Source organism: Fusarium tjaetaba (genome assembly GCF_013396195.1).
Source record: "Fusarium tjaetaba strain NRRL 66243 chromosome Unknown NRRL66243_c0000146, whole genome shotgun sequence".
In the NCBI taxonomy this organism is placed as follows: Eukaryota; Fungi; Ascomycota; class Sordariomycetes; order Hypocreales; family Nectriaceae; genus Fusarium; species Fusarium tjaetaba.
The window spans coordinates 137,580-155,108 of NW_023501342.1; the positions used below are offsets into that span (position 1 = coordinate 137,580).

Here is a 17,529-nt window from a genome sequence, read left to right on the forward strand (position 1 = left end):
ACAGGCAATATTCTGCAGCAACAAAGTGGACTCACAGCTGGAACACTAACAAACGATAACAGTTGCACTTGTACTTTACACTAAAATACCAGAACGCGGGGAAAAAGTGGTCCTCAAACCTACTGACCTTAGCTGGCTGGGGGAGACAAGGGGTGAAGATAAGGGATGCCACGCTACGCGACTCAGATAACTAATCAGAGACCAACAGTTGAGAGTTAATCGACAGGATGTGACCCCTCAGAGATAAACAAAGTTCAGGGCGACGAGGATAGCCGAGCCGCATTGAGTCAAAATCTGAGTCTGGTCTTGTGACTTGTCAGAAGAGCGAACTCGAATCCCCTTCCAGACAAATACTAGCCAAAACCATTCACCAATTGGGATTAAAATGGATATAATCTCTTATCTCTCCTACTACGCATCTTCCAACATTATGATAACGAGTTAAAGCGCTATCTACCAGTGCCGCTCATATCTATGTACTTTGTTTACTCTTGCAGATTGAGGAGATTGATAATCAGGGTGTTGAGAACCCGGTTTCAAGCTACGGAATTATAGCCCCACACTGTCATCAAATCTCAAGGGCCAAGAACCGGAACGATGTCGGAAACTAGTGGGGGCATTGAGGAAGCTCAGGCTGCCCTGTTCCGACCGGAACGCGCTTGGCTTTACGCGAGCTTGGCGAGGCAAGACGATTTCGATAAGGGACAGAGACAAGAGCGGGAGAAATGTGAGGAGAATGGCCATTTGACTACGTGAATAGTAAAGGAAATATTTGGATATTTGTCACTCTTATAGTTTCTATCACGAGTCGCTGGGCAGAGTGTCTACGACAAATGCGCTCGGTTTATGGTCAGCAGCTTTCCGAAGGATGTATATACATACTCCGGTCAATGGCTTCAGTGACCTGCATGTTCATCGTGTTGAGTCCCCAGTGTCTACTTATAAGATCAAGACACGTATATATTAAGAGGTCGATCTAATAGATACTGGTTTCAATATATAACCTATTGCAATATTATCTACTGAAATCCTACCAGTAGATGCTGGAGAAACTATAGGGTAATCTAGGGTAAAGCACTGCTAAAAATAGCATACTTAGCAATTGTCAAGTCGCGGGAAATCCATAGTCCGAATTTATTAAACGATGCTTATCTTATCATAGTTGTCACGTTCATTTCACGTCAGCTATCTCATCTCGGCTAACAACACGACTCTCGAAAACTCAGGTCGAGACTCAGACTCACTTTATCGCCATCAGCTAGTTGTCACGACTACTATCGCCTGTCACTCTTCTCGCAGATCATCACATCCCAAGGCAGGATTCATAATTGAGTGACTTCGCAGTAGTATGTTTCATGAGCTGTATTGATCATGCTGCGCTTCCTCAGTTGTCCTACTCCATCCAAGTTACTGTCTTGCAGTACAAAAACTCGTCCAACCCTTGATACCCGTTGAACCGACCAAAACCACTCTTCTTAACACCACCATGCGGCAAAGCGAACTCATCATGCACTGTCATAGAATTGATATGCACAGCGCCCGAGTCCAGCTGCTCAGCGACACGGAATGCGGTTCCCAGGTCTTCCGTATAGATTGATGCTGAAAGGCCGTAGTCAGTGTCATTAGCTAGCTTGATAGCCTCATCCTCTGTGTCAAAAGTGAACCACGAGACGCTTGGTCCAAACGACTCCTGGCGATACAAGTCCATCGATGTTGACATGTTGGTAAGCACAACGGGACGCATCTTGGTGTCGACTGTATTGGCCTCTAGGTCCGTACTGAACATATCCAGCGGCTTTGCACCCTTAGAGATGGCATCATCGACAAGAGCCCTGTTCTTCTTGGCGGCAGCAGACGTGATAAGAACGGGAGTGCTCTCCTGAGACCCAAACATTGCGTTGACTGTTTTAGCCAGGACGTTTTGGAACTCAGTGGCGATGGAGGAGTGCACCAAAATGCGTTCTGTAGCCATGCAAACTTGGCCAGCCTTGAATTGAGATTAGTAGGCTGGAAAGACATGGAGGATATTGAGGATTATAACCCACGTTGAAAAAGGCACCTCTTGCACAGTTTTCGGCAGCCTTGTTTAGATCTGCATCCTTCAATACAATAGAACTGGCCTTACCACCAAGCTCCATGACTACTGGCTTCAAATGTTTACCAGCAATGGATGATATGATGGCACCCACGCCGCTACTTCCAGTAAAGTTGATTTTCTTCATATCGGGATGACTGACAAGACTCTCTATCACACCAGGAGCTTCCTGCGCCCGGTGGAAGACAAGGTTAAGACAGCCATCAGGGAGACCAGCCTCGCGCAACACATCGGCAATGGCCCAGTAGCAGGCTGGAGTTAGTTCTGCTCCTTTGAGAATGGCTGTGTTGCCAGTGGCCAAGGGAAACGTGATGGAACGTAGACCAAGGTGAAATGGTGCGTTCCTGCAAGGGAGTCAGTTTCTGGTGCTCGAAAACAGGCGAAGTGTGTACTTACCATGGCGCAATACCAAGATTTACACCATAGGGCCTCTTGAGGATCATGGCGCGCATCCCTTCATGGATAGACTCTGGAATACTACCAGTAACAGCACCAGCAATTCTTCCAGCAGTATCCTTCAAGCCCTCAATGGCAAGGCCAAGAATGAAGTTTTGGAAATCAACGCCTGCTCCCATCTCCTGGTGTAGATAGTGGAGCAGCTCCTCTCTCCGCTTCTCCATGATGTTGGCAGCTGACAGGAAGATATCGCGTCGGTGAGAGGGCTTAGTCTTGGACCAAGCGGGAAACGCCGCGTTTGCAGTAGAGACGGCTTCATCGATGTGATTTTGCGAAACGGCAGAACAGTTCCAGATTACTTCGTTGTTGATTGGACTTATGGCTTGGAAAGTCTTGTCTGTTACGATATCCTTTCCGTTGATAATGAGAGGAATGGTCTTGCTGGTGGAGAAGTTTCGTGACAAGGGCGACCTGGCTCTGCGCAGCACGCGCCGTGGTGTAATGAAGCGATTCATGATGTGTGAATTACAGGTAAAACTGGCTCTGCTGAAGCACTTGTCAAGATTGACGTCAATTTCATTTACTTGACTGGCAAATTCGCTCAGATAACATGAAGTGGAGAACCGTCATACGCCGTAGACGTAAACCCGTATAAACAACCATAAAGGTCATACTCACATGTGATTATTCACGGCGAGTGCTAAAAATGGGCGGCGCAGCTCCGATTCCTGGTGAAGGCCGGTCGGATCCTACGTTAGCGTATCGGAATCAAGGAGGGAGAAACGGCATGCGTTAGCGTGGTCTGCCCCGGATATCTCGAGAGCGGCACAGAGTTCGGAATTTAGCCGGTGAAAGATGCCTTCCTATCTTAGCGGTCTTGTCTACGATCAGGCTGGATGGTCGTTAGACGGACTATCGGGGAGCCATCTCTGGATGTGGTGGATGAGGGAAATGAACTTGGCTCCGGCTCTTGGCGAATGCTCCGGGCTAAGTGTGACATCTGTGGTCCCCAATGCCAATTACTGACTGCGTTGGACTAGCAGAACTGGAATAGTAAGTGAAATGAATCGTGACATTGAGACACAGACATCGATAGTGGCTAGAAAGCGTTTTGGGAGGTTCAGGCTAACTTGAAGTCTAAGAAATTCTTACCTTTTAGCACGAAGATCTTCATATTTGTGCAGGACTTGAACTTTGAAGATGAAGAAAAGCAATTCTTTATTTTAGCTGAGCATAAATTCACTGAATGATATCGTCTATGGCTTATCCCACGATCCCTTGAGGCGAACCTCCAAAATAGCAGAAACACCATTCTTGACGTGCTGCACAGCTTCGGGTAACAGTCTATCTAGATCATCAACAGAGTCAATGACGGCAGCCCACGCCTTGTTGCCAGACGCCGCCTTCGCAATGCCCGAAAAGTCAGGCGTTGGGTCAAATGAGATGTTGAGGTCCTTGTTGTTAATCCTGGATCCGTAGCCTGTCGGGTGGACAAGCTCCATCGAGACGCGAGGAGCGTTCCATCCTATAATGACTCATTGTTAGAGATGGTTTCAGTCATATTGTAATCCTTCATCATGTGCTTACCTTTGTTGCTTAACACTATTGTGAGAGTGGCAATCCTATATCTGCTGGCAACCCAGTATACTGTGCCTGGGACGCCAAACAAATATGTACCGTCACCCACAATCTGAGTGACAAAGTTGCCTTTGCCCTCTCCTCCAGCTAGGTAGTCAGATGCCAGTTTGACGCCTAAGCTGGCACCGCCAGACCATCCGAGACCACCTCCACCGTTACCGAGGATATGACCTGGCTCATTGACCTGCAGCTGCTCATGGATGAAAGGCGCATTAGTGATAGTCTCGTGACACCAGATGGTATCCTTGGGGCATAGTCGTCGTAGCTGCGCGCAGAGATAAGATGTGCTTGGAGATGAGGTCGGGTCTTCGGGACGAGCAGCAACTTTTGCGGCCTGGTCGAGGAGTTCTTTGTGCTCTTCAGCCAACTTGCTCCAGCGCGAGATGTATGGCTCCTGGCTGGTCAATTTGGAGTACTTGTCACTCGCGCGCACGTATTCGTTGAGTTGCTTGAGGGCAACACCAACGTCAGCACGATAACGTCGAGTAGCAGGAATGTAGTACAGGGGCATATTGGACTTGAGCGGATCCAGGTCAATGTGGAAGATTTTGGCATCCTCGCGCGGCTTGCACTTGGTCGGGATCCAAGTCACGTCGCAGTCGAGAATTAGGATAACATCGGCCGTCTCAATAGCCGGATGCCCTCCAATGCGGACACCGACTGATGCGCGATGGCCAAAGGGGAAAGACAGTGAACTGCCCATGGCATCAAGAACTCGGACTCCAGGAATGCTTTCAACGAGCGTAACAAGCTCTGGTACCGTGGAAGGATTGCGACCAGAGTACCCGACCAGAATCAGTGGCGACTCTGCCTCAGCCAGGGTCTTGATGATGATCTCTAGCTCTGGCTGTGGAATAGCAGAAGGCACAACAGGCTGCCATTCCTCCTGCTTCAGAGAGTACGCAGGGATGTCTTCTTCCATGACTTCGCGGGCACCGACCATGTAGACGGGGCCGGGAATATCACTTGTGGCAAACTGAAGAGCCCGGCTGGTCAGCTGCTTGATGTTCTTACCCGTCTTGAACTCTCCAGCATAGCGGCAATATTGAGCGACGATAGCTCTCTGGTCGTGCGCATCCTGTAGCCAATGGATATGCTCAGTGCGCGAACCCCTCATCTCACCCTCGAGGGTGAATGGGGAGAGTCCGGCAAAGACAAAGACAGGAGTACGAGAACAGGAGGCGTTATGCATGGCACATCCTAGCATTTGGGTGCCGACGTCAACATGTACGAGCACGCATTGGGGTGTGCCAGTGACACGGGCGAATCCATCAGCCATTGACATAGCCACGAACTAACATCTAGGAGTTAGAACGATTCTGTTTCGTGGACGGGGAATTGAACAAGCATACCTCATGAGGACATGTGATAACCGTGGGAAACTTGACGTCGTCTAGCTCTCTCGCCTTTGCAAGCGCCTCCATGATGGCAGGATGGTCTGATCCGAGGTTGGCAAAGACATAGCGAACACCAGCCTATAGCAAAGCAACTCAATTAGTCTATTGTTCATTGCCTGAGGCATTGTAAATAGTGCCAACACAGTAATATCTTACCTCGTAGAGGGCTTCAAAGAAGGCAAAAGACGCAGAATAGGTTGTTCTATAACACAATGAGTCAGCCACAATGGTCATACTCTGCGGGTGATGAAAGGCAGGTCCGGAAATAATATCTGCGATAGCCCAAGTCATACGTACAGGCGTGCCATGGTTGGGCGGAAAGAGAGAAAGATTTGATGCAAGAGGTAGTATGACGACAAGTGGAGGTTAACTACAGCCGGCGCTTGCATACAGCATGGACTACAGCTGGAAGTTGTATATAATGAAACATGGTGTTTCGATTTCTAGTCGGCATCTATTGCCCTAACAAGTAAGGTGAGTGGACAGCCCTGGAGAGGGACGCATTTGGAGGAAATCTTCCGGTCGGGGCTACGATGGCTTTGAGCCGTTAACCCCACCGACTCGAAATAGCACTACGGCTTGCTTCCGAAGTCTGGAACCAATGTCTTTTCCGTTCCTACTTTGCGCGTATTGATGTAGGATTCTCTATTGTGCTAGACTAGGCTTTGTTAGGCGCCCGCCGTCCGGTTCTCACTGCCCGTTTCGGCGTCCTCTGAAGGTTGCTGGAGATTGCGTCTGTTGGTAGGATCTCTCTCTTGTTGCAAGATGTTACGCCGGCATCATGGTCTACGTCGTACGGTAAAGTACCTTCTAATCTCCATTGTCTCTCAGTCGCATGTTATGACTTATTATTGCGCCTCTCTAATTGATCAATTGATGTCGAAGCTGATCGTATCTCGAAAGTGCAAAGAGATACGTCAATCTAAGACATGGAAATCATCCCAATTAATTGAGGTTCAGGAAGAGCCACTATGTTCCACCAACTAGTAATTATATCGTGGAAATGCGTGAGCCAACATTTTAGCTGAGGTCGAGTGAACTTACGGAGTGCATCGTTCGCATCCACTAGCAACCAATGGCTCATGATTACTGAAACTGAATGATGCTCAAATAGACAACACTATCTTCCTTGACTACATAAGAGAAAAACAATCAACGAAGGATATTTTTATAGAATCATTTAGCCTGTACACGCTTCCTGTACTCATCCATGACGCCATTGTAATCTTGAGGAGTGTACGGGGATGTCAGCTCAGCGTAAAAGGACGGCTTGCGACGATTCTTGACGCCAAGGTCTTTGAGAAGCATATCAACATAAGGAACGCCTTCAAAGACAAAATCAGGTAAACTCGCTCCATAGCCAGCAGGGTAGCGCCATTTACCCCACTGCGTGTGCATCATGACTTCGTTTGTGATATCCTCCTGGGATTTACTTTCTCGAACCAACTTGTTGTCAAAATAGGCAGAGATCCACACTCCCTGCATCGAAGCGCAGACCGCGGTTGTAACAGACGAGATCATGCCAGCAAAGGCAATGTTGCGCTTACTGAGGAAGGCAGGAGGGACTATGAAGCGGTAGTTCCTCAGAGGCTCAGCGTTGGGGCGAGGAGGAGAGCGAAGCTTGGGCTGTTGCTTGAGCTGGGGGAACTGCTTCTTCACGCGGGCGTCAAACTCAGAGTTGAGCTGAGCCTGCTCCTTTGGTCCAAACGGTAGACCAAAAGCGTGCTCGCCGAGATTGGAGAACTTGACGAGAGATTCCTTCTTCCATCCTGTAGAACATATCATGCTATCTGCCTTGAGCTTCTTCCCGGACTCTAGAAGAACTTGGCCGGGCTCAAGACGCTTGACGTTGTCGATGTGAACGCGAATCTTGCCATCACGGACCAAGTCAAAGAAATCCTTGTTGAAGTTGAGAATACTGAGACCACTGCCAATCCAGAACACGTCATACCACGGCTTCAGCTTCTTGGTCTCTGGGTGGTTATCGTAATTGATCTGGTTCAACACGTCGTTGCCCATTGATCTCCAGAATGAGCGCACAATCATGCGTCCAACCGCCGTGCCATGAAGAAAGCGCCGGATCCCACCGAAGCCATCCTCGTGGCCCCAAGGGCAGGGAGCAAACCATGTCATGAAACGAACAGTCAAGGTCTTGTCAATGCGAGCCTTCAGGGGCGTCACCCAACGAGGGGCGATCCACACAGGGCCGTTGGTCTCCGGCTTGACAATCAGATCGACCTGGGCTCCAGCATCAACCATGGCGTATGCAACGTCATAGGCAGATTTGGCTCCACCGACCACAATGGCATTCTTGACGTCCTTGACCTCATCGGCTCGAGAGCAGAACTCTTTGGCATGGAACAGAGGCTTGCCAAAGCTCTCGCTGCCTTCAAAGTAAGGCATGTTGGGGGTAGAGGTGAGGCCAGTGGCGACAACTATTCTTTTGGCTTTGATTTGTCGTTCACCCTGAGGGCTTGTCACAGTAAGTTTCCAGCCATCATCGCTGGTCTGCTCTACCTGGCCGACTGTGCTGTTGAACTGGGTTCTCTCAAGTATGCCATGATTGCGGGCATAATCAGTGAGATACTTGTGCAGAACCTTGCCAGGAATGTGATCGTTGTCCTCCACACCGTAGATTTCTTTGCTCATGGGGAAGTCAGGAAACTCATAGGTCCCAATCATGTTGTTTGACTTGAGTCCTGGGTATAGTCTGTTGGCTGACCATGTTCCGCCAATGGAGTCATTTGCTTCAAGAATGGCAACCTTCTCATCAGGGTGCGTTTCAATGTAGGCTTTGGAGGCGCCAAGGCCGAACCAACCTGTGATTGCTTCAGTTGGTGTGGATTCTATATGGTAAGGGGAGCTGGAACTCACCAGAGCCAATGACGACCAAGTCATATAATTCTGACATGTTTGTTAATGTAAGATGGGTCTGATTTGTTGTAGTGAGATGGACGAGATAGAGTGAACACGCAGAGGAACCACGAATGCAAACGGACTGGATAAAGTGGGCGTCTTCTACGACATAGAATGGCCTGCTTTTCTCTTACACCATGATAAGCTTTCCTAATCTCATGTTACAGCGTTACGACCCCCCCTGCTCCAAACCAACGTGCGGCATTCCCCAGGCGGCATTTCTCAACCCTACAACTCCGAAGCAAAAAATAAACTGAAGCGTCTGCATCAACATAAGCCTTGCACTAGTGCTGCAACGGCCTTGTAGGAGGCTTCGGAAGTGGCCCCACCTTTCCGACCGTGTCTGCCGAGATTACGGAACGGTCCGAAAAGGTGGATCCGGAACCCGGTCGGAGGGTCTTAGGAAGGGAGAGATAAGTCAGACACGCTCTGCCTTGGGCGGAGATCTCTCTGAAGCAGGATAAGCAGAATATTCACGCATCCAGAAAGCTTAATTCTTCAATTGGCAGATCCATGTTGTGGACCCTGTCAGAACGCATTCATCGGCAATTGGAAGACAAACATTGGACATAATTGTGTTAAACTAATTATCGTAACTGACTGGTAGAATAGCATACTGAGTTCGGGCTTCTTATTCGTAGGTAATATGTCCGTCAATCTGCCCAGCGTCCAACCCACCCATAATCTTGATGTCTGTAGCCGTAATGTGTCTAGACGCATCGCTAAATAGATAAATAATAGCGGGCGTAAGGTCATTTGGGTCGCTGAGGCGCCTCAACGGTGGGGCCTGGTATGGCTGCTTCGCATCCCGCTCACTCTGAGTGGCCAACACGTCCCTGAACATCTGAGAATCTACATACCCAGGTGAGATAGAGTTGACGCGAATGTTGTGCTTGGCAAGCTCTACTCCGAGTGCTTTCGTAAGCATAAGAACGCCGCCCTTGGACGCGTTGTAGGAGGACATGCGGCAGCCTGGGATAGCGATGTGTGCGCACTGAGACGCCATCATGACAATGCTACCAGGGGTTCCTTGCTTGATCAGCTGCTTGACCACGCGCTGAACAGTGAAGTATGTTCCTCGCACCTGTAAAGGATATGTTAGAGAGCAAACAGACTATTGGGGAGGATGGCTCCTACATTAATTTCCTGAATGCGAGTGAAATCCTCCCACGACTGGTCAACAAATGGTTTGTTGCAGTTGATCCCTGCGCAGGGCAGACATCCATCAAGAGATCTGAGGGCCTCAATAGCCTGATCAACACCAGCATTTAGGCTGTCAAGTTTGGTGACGTCTGTCTGGAAGTAGTAAACCTTAGTGCCAAACTCGTCTTCGACGCTAGAGAATACATCCTTCGATTTGGCTTGAATGTCCAAGACGGCGACATTGGCGCCCAGTTCGCAAAGAGACCGCACAGCTGCGAAGCCGATACCTCCGAGGCCACCGGTCACAATATAATTGCGACCGCGCAGCTCGAACATGGGGCGGACATTGTGAAGCTTGATATCTGCCATGGTCGAAGGTTCTCAGTAGATGCGTATAAGGATATCTTGGTTGATTGAGATTGTGGTCAGATTGATTTGAGACAAACACGGGTATCTTATCCTGGCGAGCGGAATCCGCGTGCAAACGAGATGGGCTTGACGCTTTATGCTGGCTGGACCATTTGGCTTACCCCACACACTCCTCGGACCTCTCTATGAGAGCCGCTGCACCGTCCGTCATTCCGTATTCTCCGGTAAAGTCGGATCGACTAACTCACAGCCGCTTACGACCTGTACTGGGACAAATGGGTAGTGCATGCTCCCAACTGTATCCTTATGATCGAATTATTTCAGCAATTGCTTATGAAGAGCGTCACGAGTGCAAAACCAAGAGTAAGCATGCTCCAAGTTGAACTATCGAACTACAAGCAATGATGATGAAAGACATGGTCCCATCCCTAATCAGACTTTGCGAAGACCAAATGCAAACATCTCATTCGACTCTACAGCCTCTTTATCCCTCATCTTGTTAGCAGTCTCCACACCAGCGACTGGGACGCGGTATTCCAATTTCTCTTGACCCTGCGAATTGGGTAGTTGATGAGGATATGGCAGGTAAGAAGGCATCAAACCCAACTGCGCTAGCACTGTTCCCTGGTCCCAGCCAATGTGTTCATGATAAAGCCGGTCTCCACGGATGTTGACAACAGCAGTGAATGGTACTTCAAGCTTTCGCCCCGTGGGAGGGATCCCTGGTGCACTAGTGGTAGTAGAAACGTCAGTTGGCATATTCGCGGGTAGGACGTATTAGTTTGTAAGACATACAGCCAGTCAATCTGGGAATGGTGAGTGCATATAAAAAGAAACTCGTCGATGACTCGATCAATGCCGAGAGATCTGCTAATGAGGTAGGTTTCTGTATCTGGAGGATTCTGGAAAATGAAGTGGTCGCGGTAGAAGGCAGTCAGCTTCTCACGGCCAATCCCACCTGTCATCTAGGTGTTACGAGTCAGCTGCTATACGTCTTTATATAACGATGTAAGGGGGGAGGTCAATTACCGTAGGCACATGATTGACGTATGGCTCTTGTACCATGGTGCTCATGGTGTTTTCCACGGAGCGGTTTTCGAACTCCCAATATGTATGTTCGTCCCAGATAACTTCTAGATCAAAGTATGGCCCGTTCATAAGAGGCTTCAAGAAGCTAAGACTTCGGCTGTGAGAAACAGATTCCATGTTGTAGCTGAAGTCTTTGCTGAAGGGAGTGCCAAACAAATACGATGTTGCTTCCGGGTAGCTGTAAGCTGTTACCGCCTTAGTACGTTGCAAGCGTTTGGAGGCCTTCCCAGCAAGATGATGTAGCTGTGGGACCTTTGAGGACGCAATTGAAGAAATATCATTATCCCCAAGATCACCAAAAATGACAGCACCTGAGATCTGGGGAAATGAGTCCACATGCGGAGCTACTTGGTTCCAAAGCGGCGTCGAGTATGCTACAAGGACGTCTGTTAGCTTACCAATCGGGCTTTTCAATAGTTTGACACTTACCTATGACACCAACGACGTTCTTGGGCTCAGTAGACTTCGTAGCTTCGAGCTCCTTTAGCGCCAGACTCAGAGCTTCACCAGGGTTGGCTAGCCCGGCCTCTGTGATCTCAGCGACAGTGTAGCCCTCTTCTGCCCATTTCATCAATGGAGACGGCACACATCCGTCGATCCGCAGGGTATTACTGGTGGCTTTGCCAGTCTCGGGCACGAGGATGATTAATCCTGGTCCAGAACCCCGTCTGCTGAGCGGTTCCAGAATTGTAAGGCTGTTTGTAGGGCTGTGCAGACGAGTAGCTGGGAGAACTGGAGGCGCGGAGAAATTGTTTTCCGTCATGGTTAGAACTAGTTAAATTATGCAATGATTTTGTTGTAGTTTGCTGCTAGGCTTGGTACTGAACGTAAGAAGTGTGCTGGTCTAGTGCTTCAGGGTTTCCTTTATGAAGGCAGAGTCTGTGTCACCTTGTGAGATACGGATATACGGTTCAGGTAAATCGGATATCCGGCCTTTTCATTCTCGACAAAAAGGCAACCAAGCTGCAGGGCCAATTGGCCCATTCTTTCGTTTGAATCCCTTGTTCACGACGCCAAACCTGCTACAGCTATTCCGCACCAGGTACGGTGGTGGCATTGATACTGAGGCCCGGCGGCCTGCGTGGGCCAGACACGGTTCTACGGATTGGAGTTCCGTCGCATATGGATATGAATCATATGATAAAGGGAGTTTCCGAAGCCCAAACCGTTCCGCTCTAACATGATTGGAGATACAATCCAACCACTCATAACTGTTTTACCCCGCTTCTTTCGGCTGTCATGCCACCCGATTTATCTCCTATCTATGTGTGCTACACGAGTCATTCACTCATTTTCTATGTCTGAATTAGGAAGCCCGAAATGCGATTGTGGCAAGCTTGTTCTTTAGGTCAGATGTGCACTGAGACCTTGACTTGACTTGATTCGTGGGTGTAAGGCTAATTGGACATCCGATCCGAGATTACGATGGTTGGACATCAGAAGCATTATCATGGGAAGGTTCAACAATGGAAGAAAAGTCAGGGTAGAATTAAATTATCATAAAAGCAATCGATTGTGATTCTACCTGGACTTCAGACTCTTGTGGCCGGGTTTTCTCAAATGATGGAGCAACAGATGAGAGATAGAGAACAGTATCTAACAGAATTCGACACGACTCCTCAAATGAATCGATGATCCTAATTCTGCCATCTGAAGCCCGGATGTCGCCATTCAAGGTCTTGGATCTCCGACAGAGTCTTTCCAGCCAATTCCCTCTCCACATCCACGCCTGACCTTCTCTTGTTGCTCCTCTCGATCGCGAAATACATACAGATACCGATCAAAAAGATAGTAGACTGTGCTGCCAGGTTGAGGCCGTTACCAATGCGATACTCAGGTCCATCGAAAGGGAGGAATGCCCAAGTTGATACCAAACCTCCAATGTTACCAAGCATCACGTTGAAGGCGACCGCAGAGGACCGAGAAGTATCCGAGATGACATTTGCTGAGACATGGGCATTGGGGAATGCTCCCATCGCGAAGATGCCGCATACTGGCAGGAACGTTGCTGCATAGCGCACGTGCGGATTAGATGTTGCCAGAAACATGCTGTACCCTATCATCGAGAACGGCGCACAGATGATAAGGAATATGCCGCGCTTATCCACCTTCCAACTTATATAGCAGAATAGCATGCACATGATTGTGCCCAAGACGTTTGGCGGAACTGTAAGGAGCTGCTGGTTTTCCACAGAGTGCTGAGGAAAGATTGTGCGAACAACGGTAGGAAGGAAGAAAGACAAGCCATGTACCGTGATAAAGTTAAAGAAGGATATCACGGCTGTTGGGAGCACCACTGGGTTCAGGATGCCTCGGAGCATTCTCTTGGTACCAAACTTGTCGATAACCTCGGTTGTTCCAATTCTTTCTGACATGATTCTTCCATTTGCCAATGTCTTTTGCTCCGATGATAACCAGGTGGCAGTTTCGACCCTATCGGTGAGCGTGAAAAATGAGATGACACCCACTGCACAGGTCACAGTACCTTCAATCGCTGGTATTAGCAATGCTTGTTCATCAAGAAATGGATAGATGTGGGGTGTCTAACCTTCAATTGCAAAGATCATTCTCCATGAATGCAAGGAGCCGAAGCTTTCAAGACGCAAAATGGCAGAGGCAAGCAGGCCTCCAAATGCACCCGCCAAAGACGCCGAGATGATAACGAACGAAAGTCGAAAGGTCAGTTCACTGCGCCGATACCAACGCGAGAGGTAGTACACATTCGCTGGTAGCATGGCAGCTTCGAAGACGCCAAGTAAGAACCGGAGTCCGCACAGAGTCGAGAAATCATTGACAAAGGCCGTGCAGGTAGTGCAGATACCAAAGCCGAGACAGCATGCAGGTATAAACCAACCCGGCCCTATCCGCTTGCACAGGAGATTCAGAGGAATCTCAAATAGGATGTAGGAGATGTAAAAGATGGAGAGGGAAATGTTAAAGTCGTAACCCTGCATCTTCAGGTCGGCCTCTAGACCTGCGATTTTGGCGTTGCCTGCAGAGTTATTGAACATGCTCAGGAGTGGGTGTCTCTATATACTCACCAATGTTTGCGCGATCAATAAAACAAAGCACTAAATCGCAAGTGTGTAAGCTACGCCTCGTCTACGACTTTGGACTCTTGAGACGTACAGTAAATAATAGTAACCGTGGGCAGTATACGAAGATCCATCTTCCATCGAAGTTTGGATTCCAACGCTTCATTAATGGGTAGCGCTGGTTGACCATATCTGCAACTATCAGTACTCTCTTCCATTTCTCCTGGATTTATCTTAGCGTCTTACTGGTGTACTGTGCCCTCCTCGATATCTTGCGTATCTGAAGACTTCTCGAGGGAGAACGGGGTTTCAGATTTAGGACGTGGGGGCGATGGCTCCATTTTGGCAATAAGAAAAGACACTTAACAGAAGTTTAGTGAAGTGAAGAATAAAGTTTTAGAGTTTGGGGCTGGTTTCGATTTATATAGCTAATCTACTGGATCAATATGCTGCAAATGGCAATGTTCCGATACGACGGAAATAAAGGTAGTAACGGAATTAGTTAATATGCTTGGCATTGTTAATATCACGCACTTGTTTAAGCAGTGTCTTACCCGATATACAGTCGGATAAGGGCATGCGGAAGACGTTGATGTGCCACCGTTCCGAAGCTTAGGAATAAGATAGGAAACACGGCAAAACTGCTCCCTATCTCGTCTTTTACTGCATAAACAATAGACAAGAAGCAGATAAGGTGAAATGCTCACCAAGTACATAGGGCGGCAATTCACAAGGCTTTGTTTACCATGTGGATACTGCTTCTATAGTTTGCATATTTTTCATTCTGCAATATTCGACGCCAAGGAGTTCTCGGTAGTAAGTCATCTTCACAGTAAGTATTGACTTAATGATCTTCAGTCCTATGTCTAATTTCTGGTATGTTATATACTGGGATCCAGTGATAGATGTTAATGCATAGTATCTTACAAATGACTTGACTGACTTAGCTGCCTAACCATGAACAATCCATCTTCTGACTACCAATTGCCCATACATACGAGCAGGGGCAAAGGGATTTAAGATTCGTGCAACACTTAATAGTATTCTAACTATATCCTTAGCATACCAACCAACGCGATAAATGAAATCTCAAAGCAAGCCCTGGGACCTTCGCAGCTCTGTCCGTATTTACTGCATCCCGAGCCCTTCGTCCCTTAGCTCAAATCAGCCATTCATTCCGTCAAACAGTAGTCGGAAAGAGACACGACCTGTTGTTAATAGTACCAAAGAGCTTAAATTTAATACCATAAGCTTTTAGACCCAGTCGTAATCAGAATCCTCATCTGATATTGTGGTGTCAGATACAAGACTGCTGATATCACTCTCGGCACACCCCCGGTCACGGTACCGAGCCCGTCGCTTAGCCCTATCTTTCGCTTTTGCAGTTTTCTCCCGCTAGCGTTGAAGATTCTGCTGCTCTAGCTGCCGTTGCGTTCATCGTCATGCCACAGGCTTCCAGCAAGTCGTGCAGACCCATCTATTCTCGCTAAAGATTCCGTGGGCAAGATACCACGCTTGTCACACCAGCATCTAACGAATACCTCGCCTCCTATGCCGATTTTATAAGCACGATTATATCAAGTAGTGCCTGAAGGTAGGTGCAATCCACAATCAATGCAAAACCGTGATGTGGCTTTGCTACCCCATCGTCCTGTCTTTCCTCTTCGCGTGCCATCCGCAAAGCACTCTGCTTTTCTGAGGCATAAACAATCGTAGTATCCTAACAGACCTATTCTACGCGAGACAGAAGGTCGCTTGACTGTAAGCACATTGTCTACCGCGATTGCTATTATTGTGCGAAAATGCCTGCTTGACGTATAAAGCATTAGCTGGTTAGAGCTGTCGAGTTAGTCGACGACGGCATTTTGAATTTCGCTCGGTAAGGTACTAAGCGATAGAGCTGATGAGAGCGTGGACATTTCGCCTTTGTGGTGGCACGAGTTGCCTATAGTGCAGAGGTGAGAAAAAAGGCTGGATTTAACAGTTGCGACAGTGATGTTATGTAGATAAGCTTCCCTGGGTGGTGAATGCTGGCAAAACAAAGTAAGAGATGAGGCTCAAAATCAAGTCAAAAAAGCAATTAATAAATAATACGATGACGTAGTGTTAGATCAGATGCTATGATAACGTCCTGCAATGGCTGGCCTCATTTTTCCGACTAGCTATTGTGATTCGCTCAAGTAGCTTATGATGGTTGGTAACATCTTATAAATAGTGACAGCTAATAAACTGAAACAATCTGCATACCTGCAGTAAAACCAATATGTGTTTTGTAGGGTCCTAGGCTTTAACACTACCCTGAACCGTGGCTTCATGAGTCTCTAGCCATTTGCCACGATACTGCTCAAGCTTGAGCTACGACCGTGAGCTTGGACAAGCGCAGCTTACGTATCGGCTTTTCCCCGAGTTTCAGTTGTGACACGATAGGAATTAACCGAGGCCAGCGTTGGATTGTTGTCCGTGCTAAAGGCGTCACAACACAAGACATGTTGCTTTCGCTTATGACTCATGTTAGTGTTTTACAATCAACCCACAGAGTCCTACTGCGTACTTTATGGCCAGTATTTAATAAATAAAGCTACAATATATTTATAGCTTAATTAGTTAAGGTCTGTCATTGACTCGCGTCCGGCGCAGAGGTAAAGCCGAGTCACTGATAAAAAGTTGCTGATAAACGAGTTTGGGCATTCCGGTTTTCTCCAAGCGAGACTTATTGCTGCCCATTCTGGCAGTCGTTGCCCCTTTTCGTTAGGTCCAAACTCTGAGTTTAGCCCACTTTTCTCCCTCATCCATCAATGATCACGCCAGCCATAGAACACACTGACCACAAGTCGCTCCAGGCGAGGCTTTGGTCTCTTGCAAAGTGAGTTTACCCGGCACCTTGTCCCCACTCTACAACACAATCCAGAACGCTCCTCTTCTCGTTCGACATCGACGCGCTAGAGAGGCTCCACTTTAGAACGTCTTGGATGAAATCGAACTGAACTTTAATCAGAAGGACTTTTGTGAATTCATTCCTTACTGAGATCGTTTAGACCAGTTCAAGATAGCCTTCCGGGAGTACTCCGTACCTAGACGACAATGGGTTATTGTTCACTTGTTACCCTGAAGGCCCGACTGCCAGGCATAATAAATGCAACATACTTTACGGAGAATTTTCGTCTAAATACAGGGGTAGCAACACGAGGTACTGTACCTGTCAGACTCTGACAGTCGAAGCTAGTGGTTAGCGACCCTTGTTTAGGATGAAACGCTACTCCGTATCGGTTCTTGCCGATGAACTCAAGTGGGGGCAAATGCATTCTCACATGTCAATAAAAGGATGGCTTTACTCACTTGTTCCCCCTCTGCCGGAATGCATACAGTCTTTCCTCTAATATTTTTATTTCTTCTATAGACCCACAAGTTCTTATTCCTCAGCATCTAAACACAACGTGCCTTTAAAACGCCC

General features: G+C 48.0%; 6 protein-coding genes across 6 annotated transcripts; all 6 read right to left on the minus strand.

The window, feature by feature from the left end:
- Nucleotides 1–1,393: 1,393 nt before the first annotated feature.
- Nucleotides 1,394–3,006, minus strand: FTJAE_7331 (NAD-dependent aldehyde dehydrogenase; the record flags this gene model as incomplete). Its single annotated transcript, XM_037354038.1, has 3 exons — nucleotides 1,394–1,987; nucleotides 2,046–2,439; nucleotides 2,492–3,006. The coding sequence occupies 3 exons, from the start codon at nucleotides 3,004–3,006 to the stop codon at nucleotides 1,394–1,396; spliced, it is 1,503 nt and encodes a 500-aa protein (XP_037205633.1).
- Nucleotides 3,007–3,747: 741 nt separating this feature from the next.
- Nucleotides 3,748–5,834, minus strand: FTJAE_7332 (benzoylformate decarboxylase; the record flags this gene model as incomplete). Its single annotated transcript, XM_037354039.1, has 5 exons — nucleotides 3,748–4,016; nucleotides 4,079–5,423; nucleotides 5,482–5,604; nucleotides 5,683–5,728; nucleotides 5,824–5,834. The coding sequence occupies 5 exons, from the start codon at nucleotides 5,832–5,834 to the stop codon at nucleotides 3,748–3,750; spliced, it is 1,794 nt and encodes a 597-aa protein (XP_037205634.1).
- An 868-nt stretch (nucleotides 5,835–6,702) lies between these two features.
- On the minus strand, nucleotides 6,703–8,437 carry FTJAE_7333 (dimethylaniline monooxygenase; the record flags this gene model as incomplete). The annotated part of the gene is made up of 2 exons (XM_037354040.1): nucleotides 6,703–8,345; nucleotides 8,401–8,437. 2 exons carry the CDS (start codon nucleotides 8,435–8,437, stop codon nucleotides 6,703–6,705), a joined length of 1,680 nt encoding a protein of 559 aa, XP_037205635.1.
- A 636-nt stretch (nucleotides 8,438–9,073) lies between these two features.
- On the minus strand, nucleotides 9,074–9,954 carry FTJAE_7334 (D-arabinitol 2-dehydrogenase; the record flags this gene model as incomplete). Its single annotated transcript, XM_037354041.1, has 2 exons — nucleotides 9,074–9,526; nucleotides 9,580–9,954. The coding sequence occupies 2 exons, from the start codon at nucleotides 9,952–9,954 to the stop codon at nucleotides 9,074–9,076; spliced, it is 828 nt and encodes a 275-aa protein (XP_037205636.1).
- Nucleotides 9,955–10,386: 432 nt separating this feature from the next.
- FTJAE_7335 (carboxymethylenebutenolidase) lies at nucleotides 10,387–11,806 on the minus strand (the record flags this gene model as incomplete). The annotated part of the gene is made up of 4 exons (XM_037354042.1): nucleotides 10,387–10,684; nucleotides 10,750–10,919; nucleotides 10,984–11,417; nucleotides 11,473–11,806. The coding sequence occupies 4 exons, from the start codon at nucleotides 11,804–11,806 to the stop codon at nucleotides 10,387–10,389; spliced, it is 1,236 nt and encodes a 411-aa protein (XP_037205637.1).
- Nucleotides 11,807–12,680: 874 nt separating this feature from the next.
- Nucleotides 12,681–14,419, minus strand: FTJAE_7336 (major facilitator superfamily transporter; the record flags this gene model as incomplete). Its single annotated transcript, XM_037354043.1, has 5 exons — nucleotides 12,681–13,510; nucleotides 13,592–14,035; nucleotides 14,085–14,114; nucleotides 14,173–14,270; nucleotides 14,325–14,419. 5 exons carry the CDS (start codon nucleotides 14,417–14,419, stop codon nucleotides 12,681–12,683), a joined length of 1,497 nt encoding a protein of 498 aa, XP_037205638.1.
- Nucleotides 14,420–17,529: the final 3,110 nt, after the last annotated feature.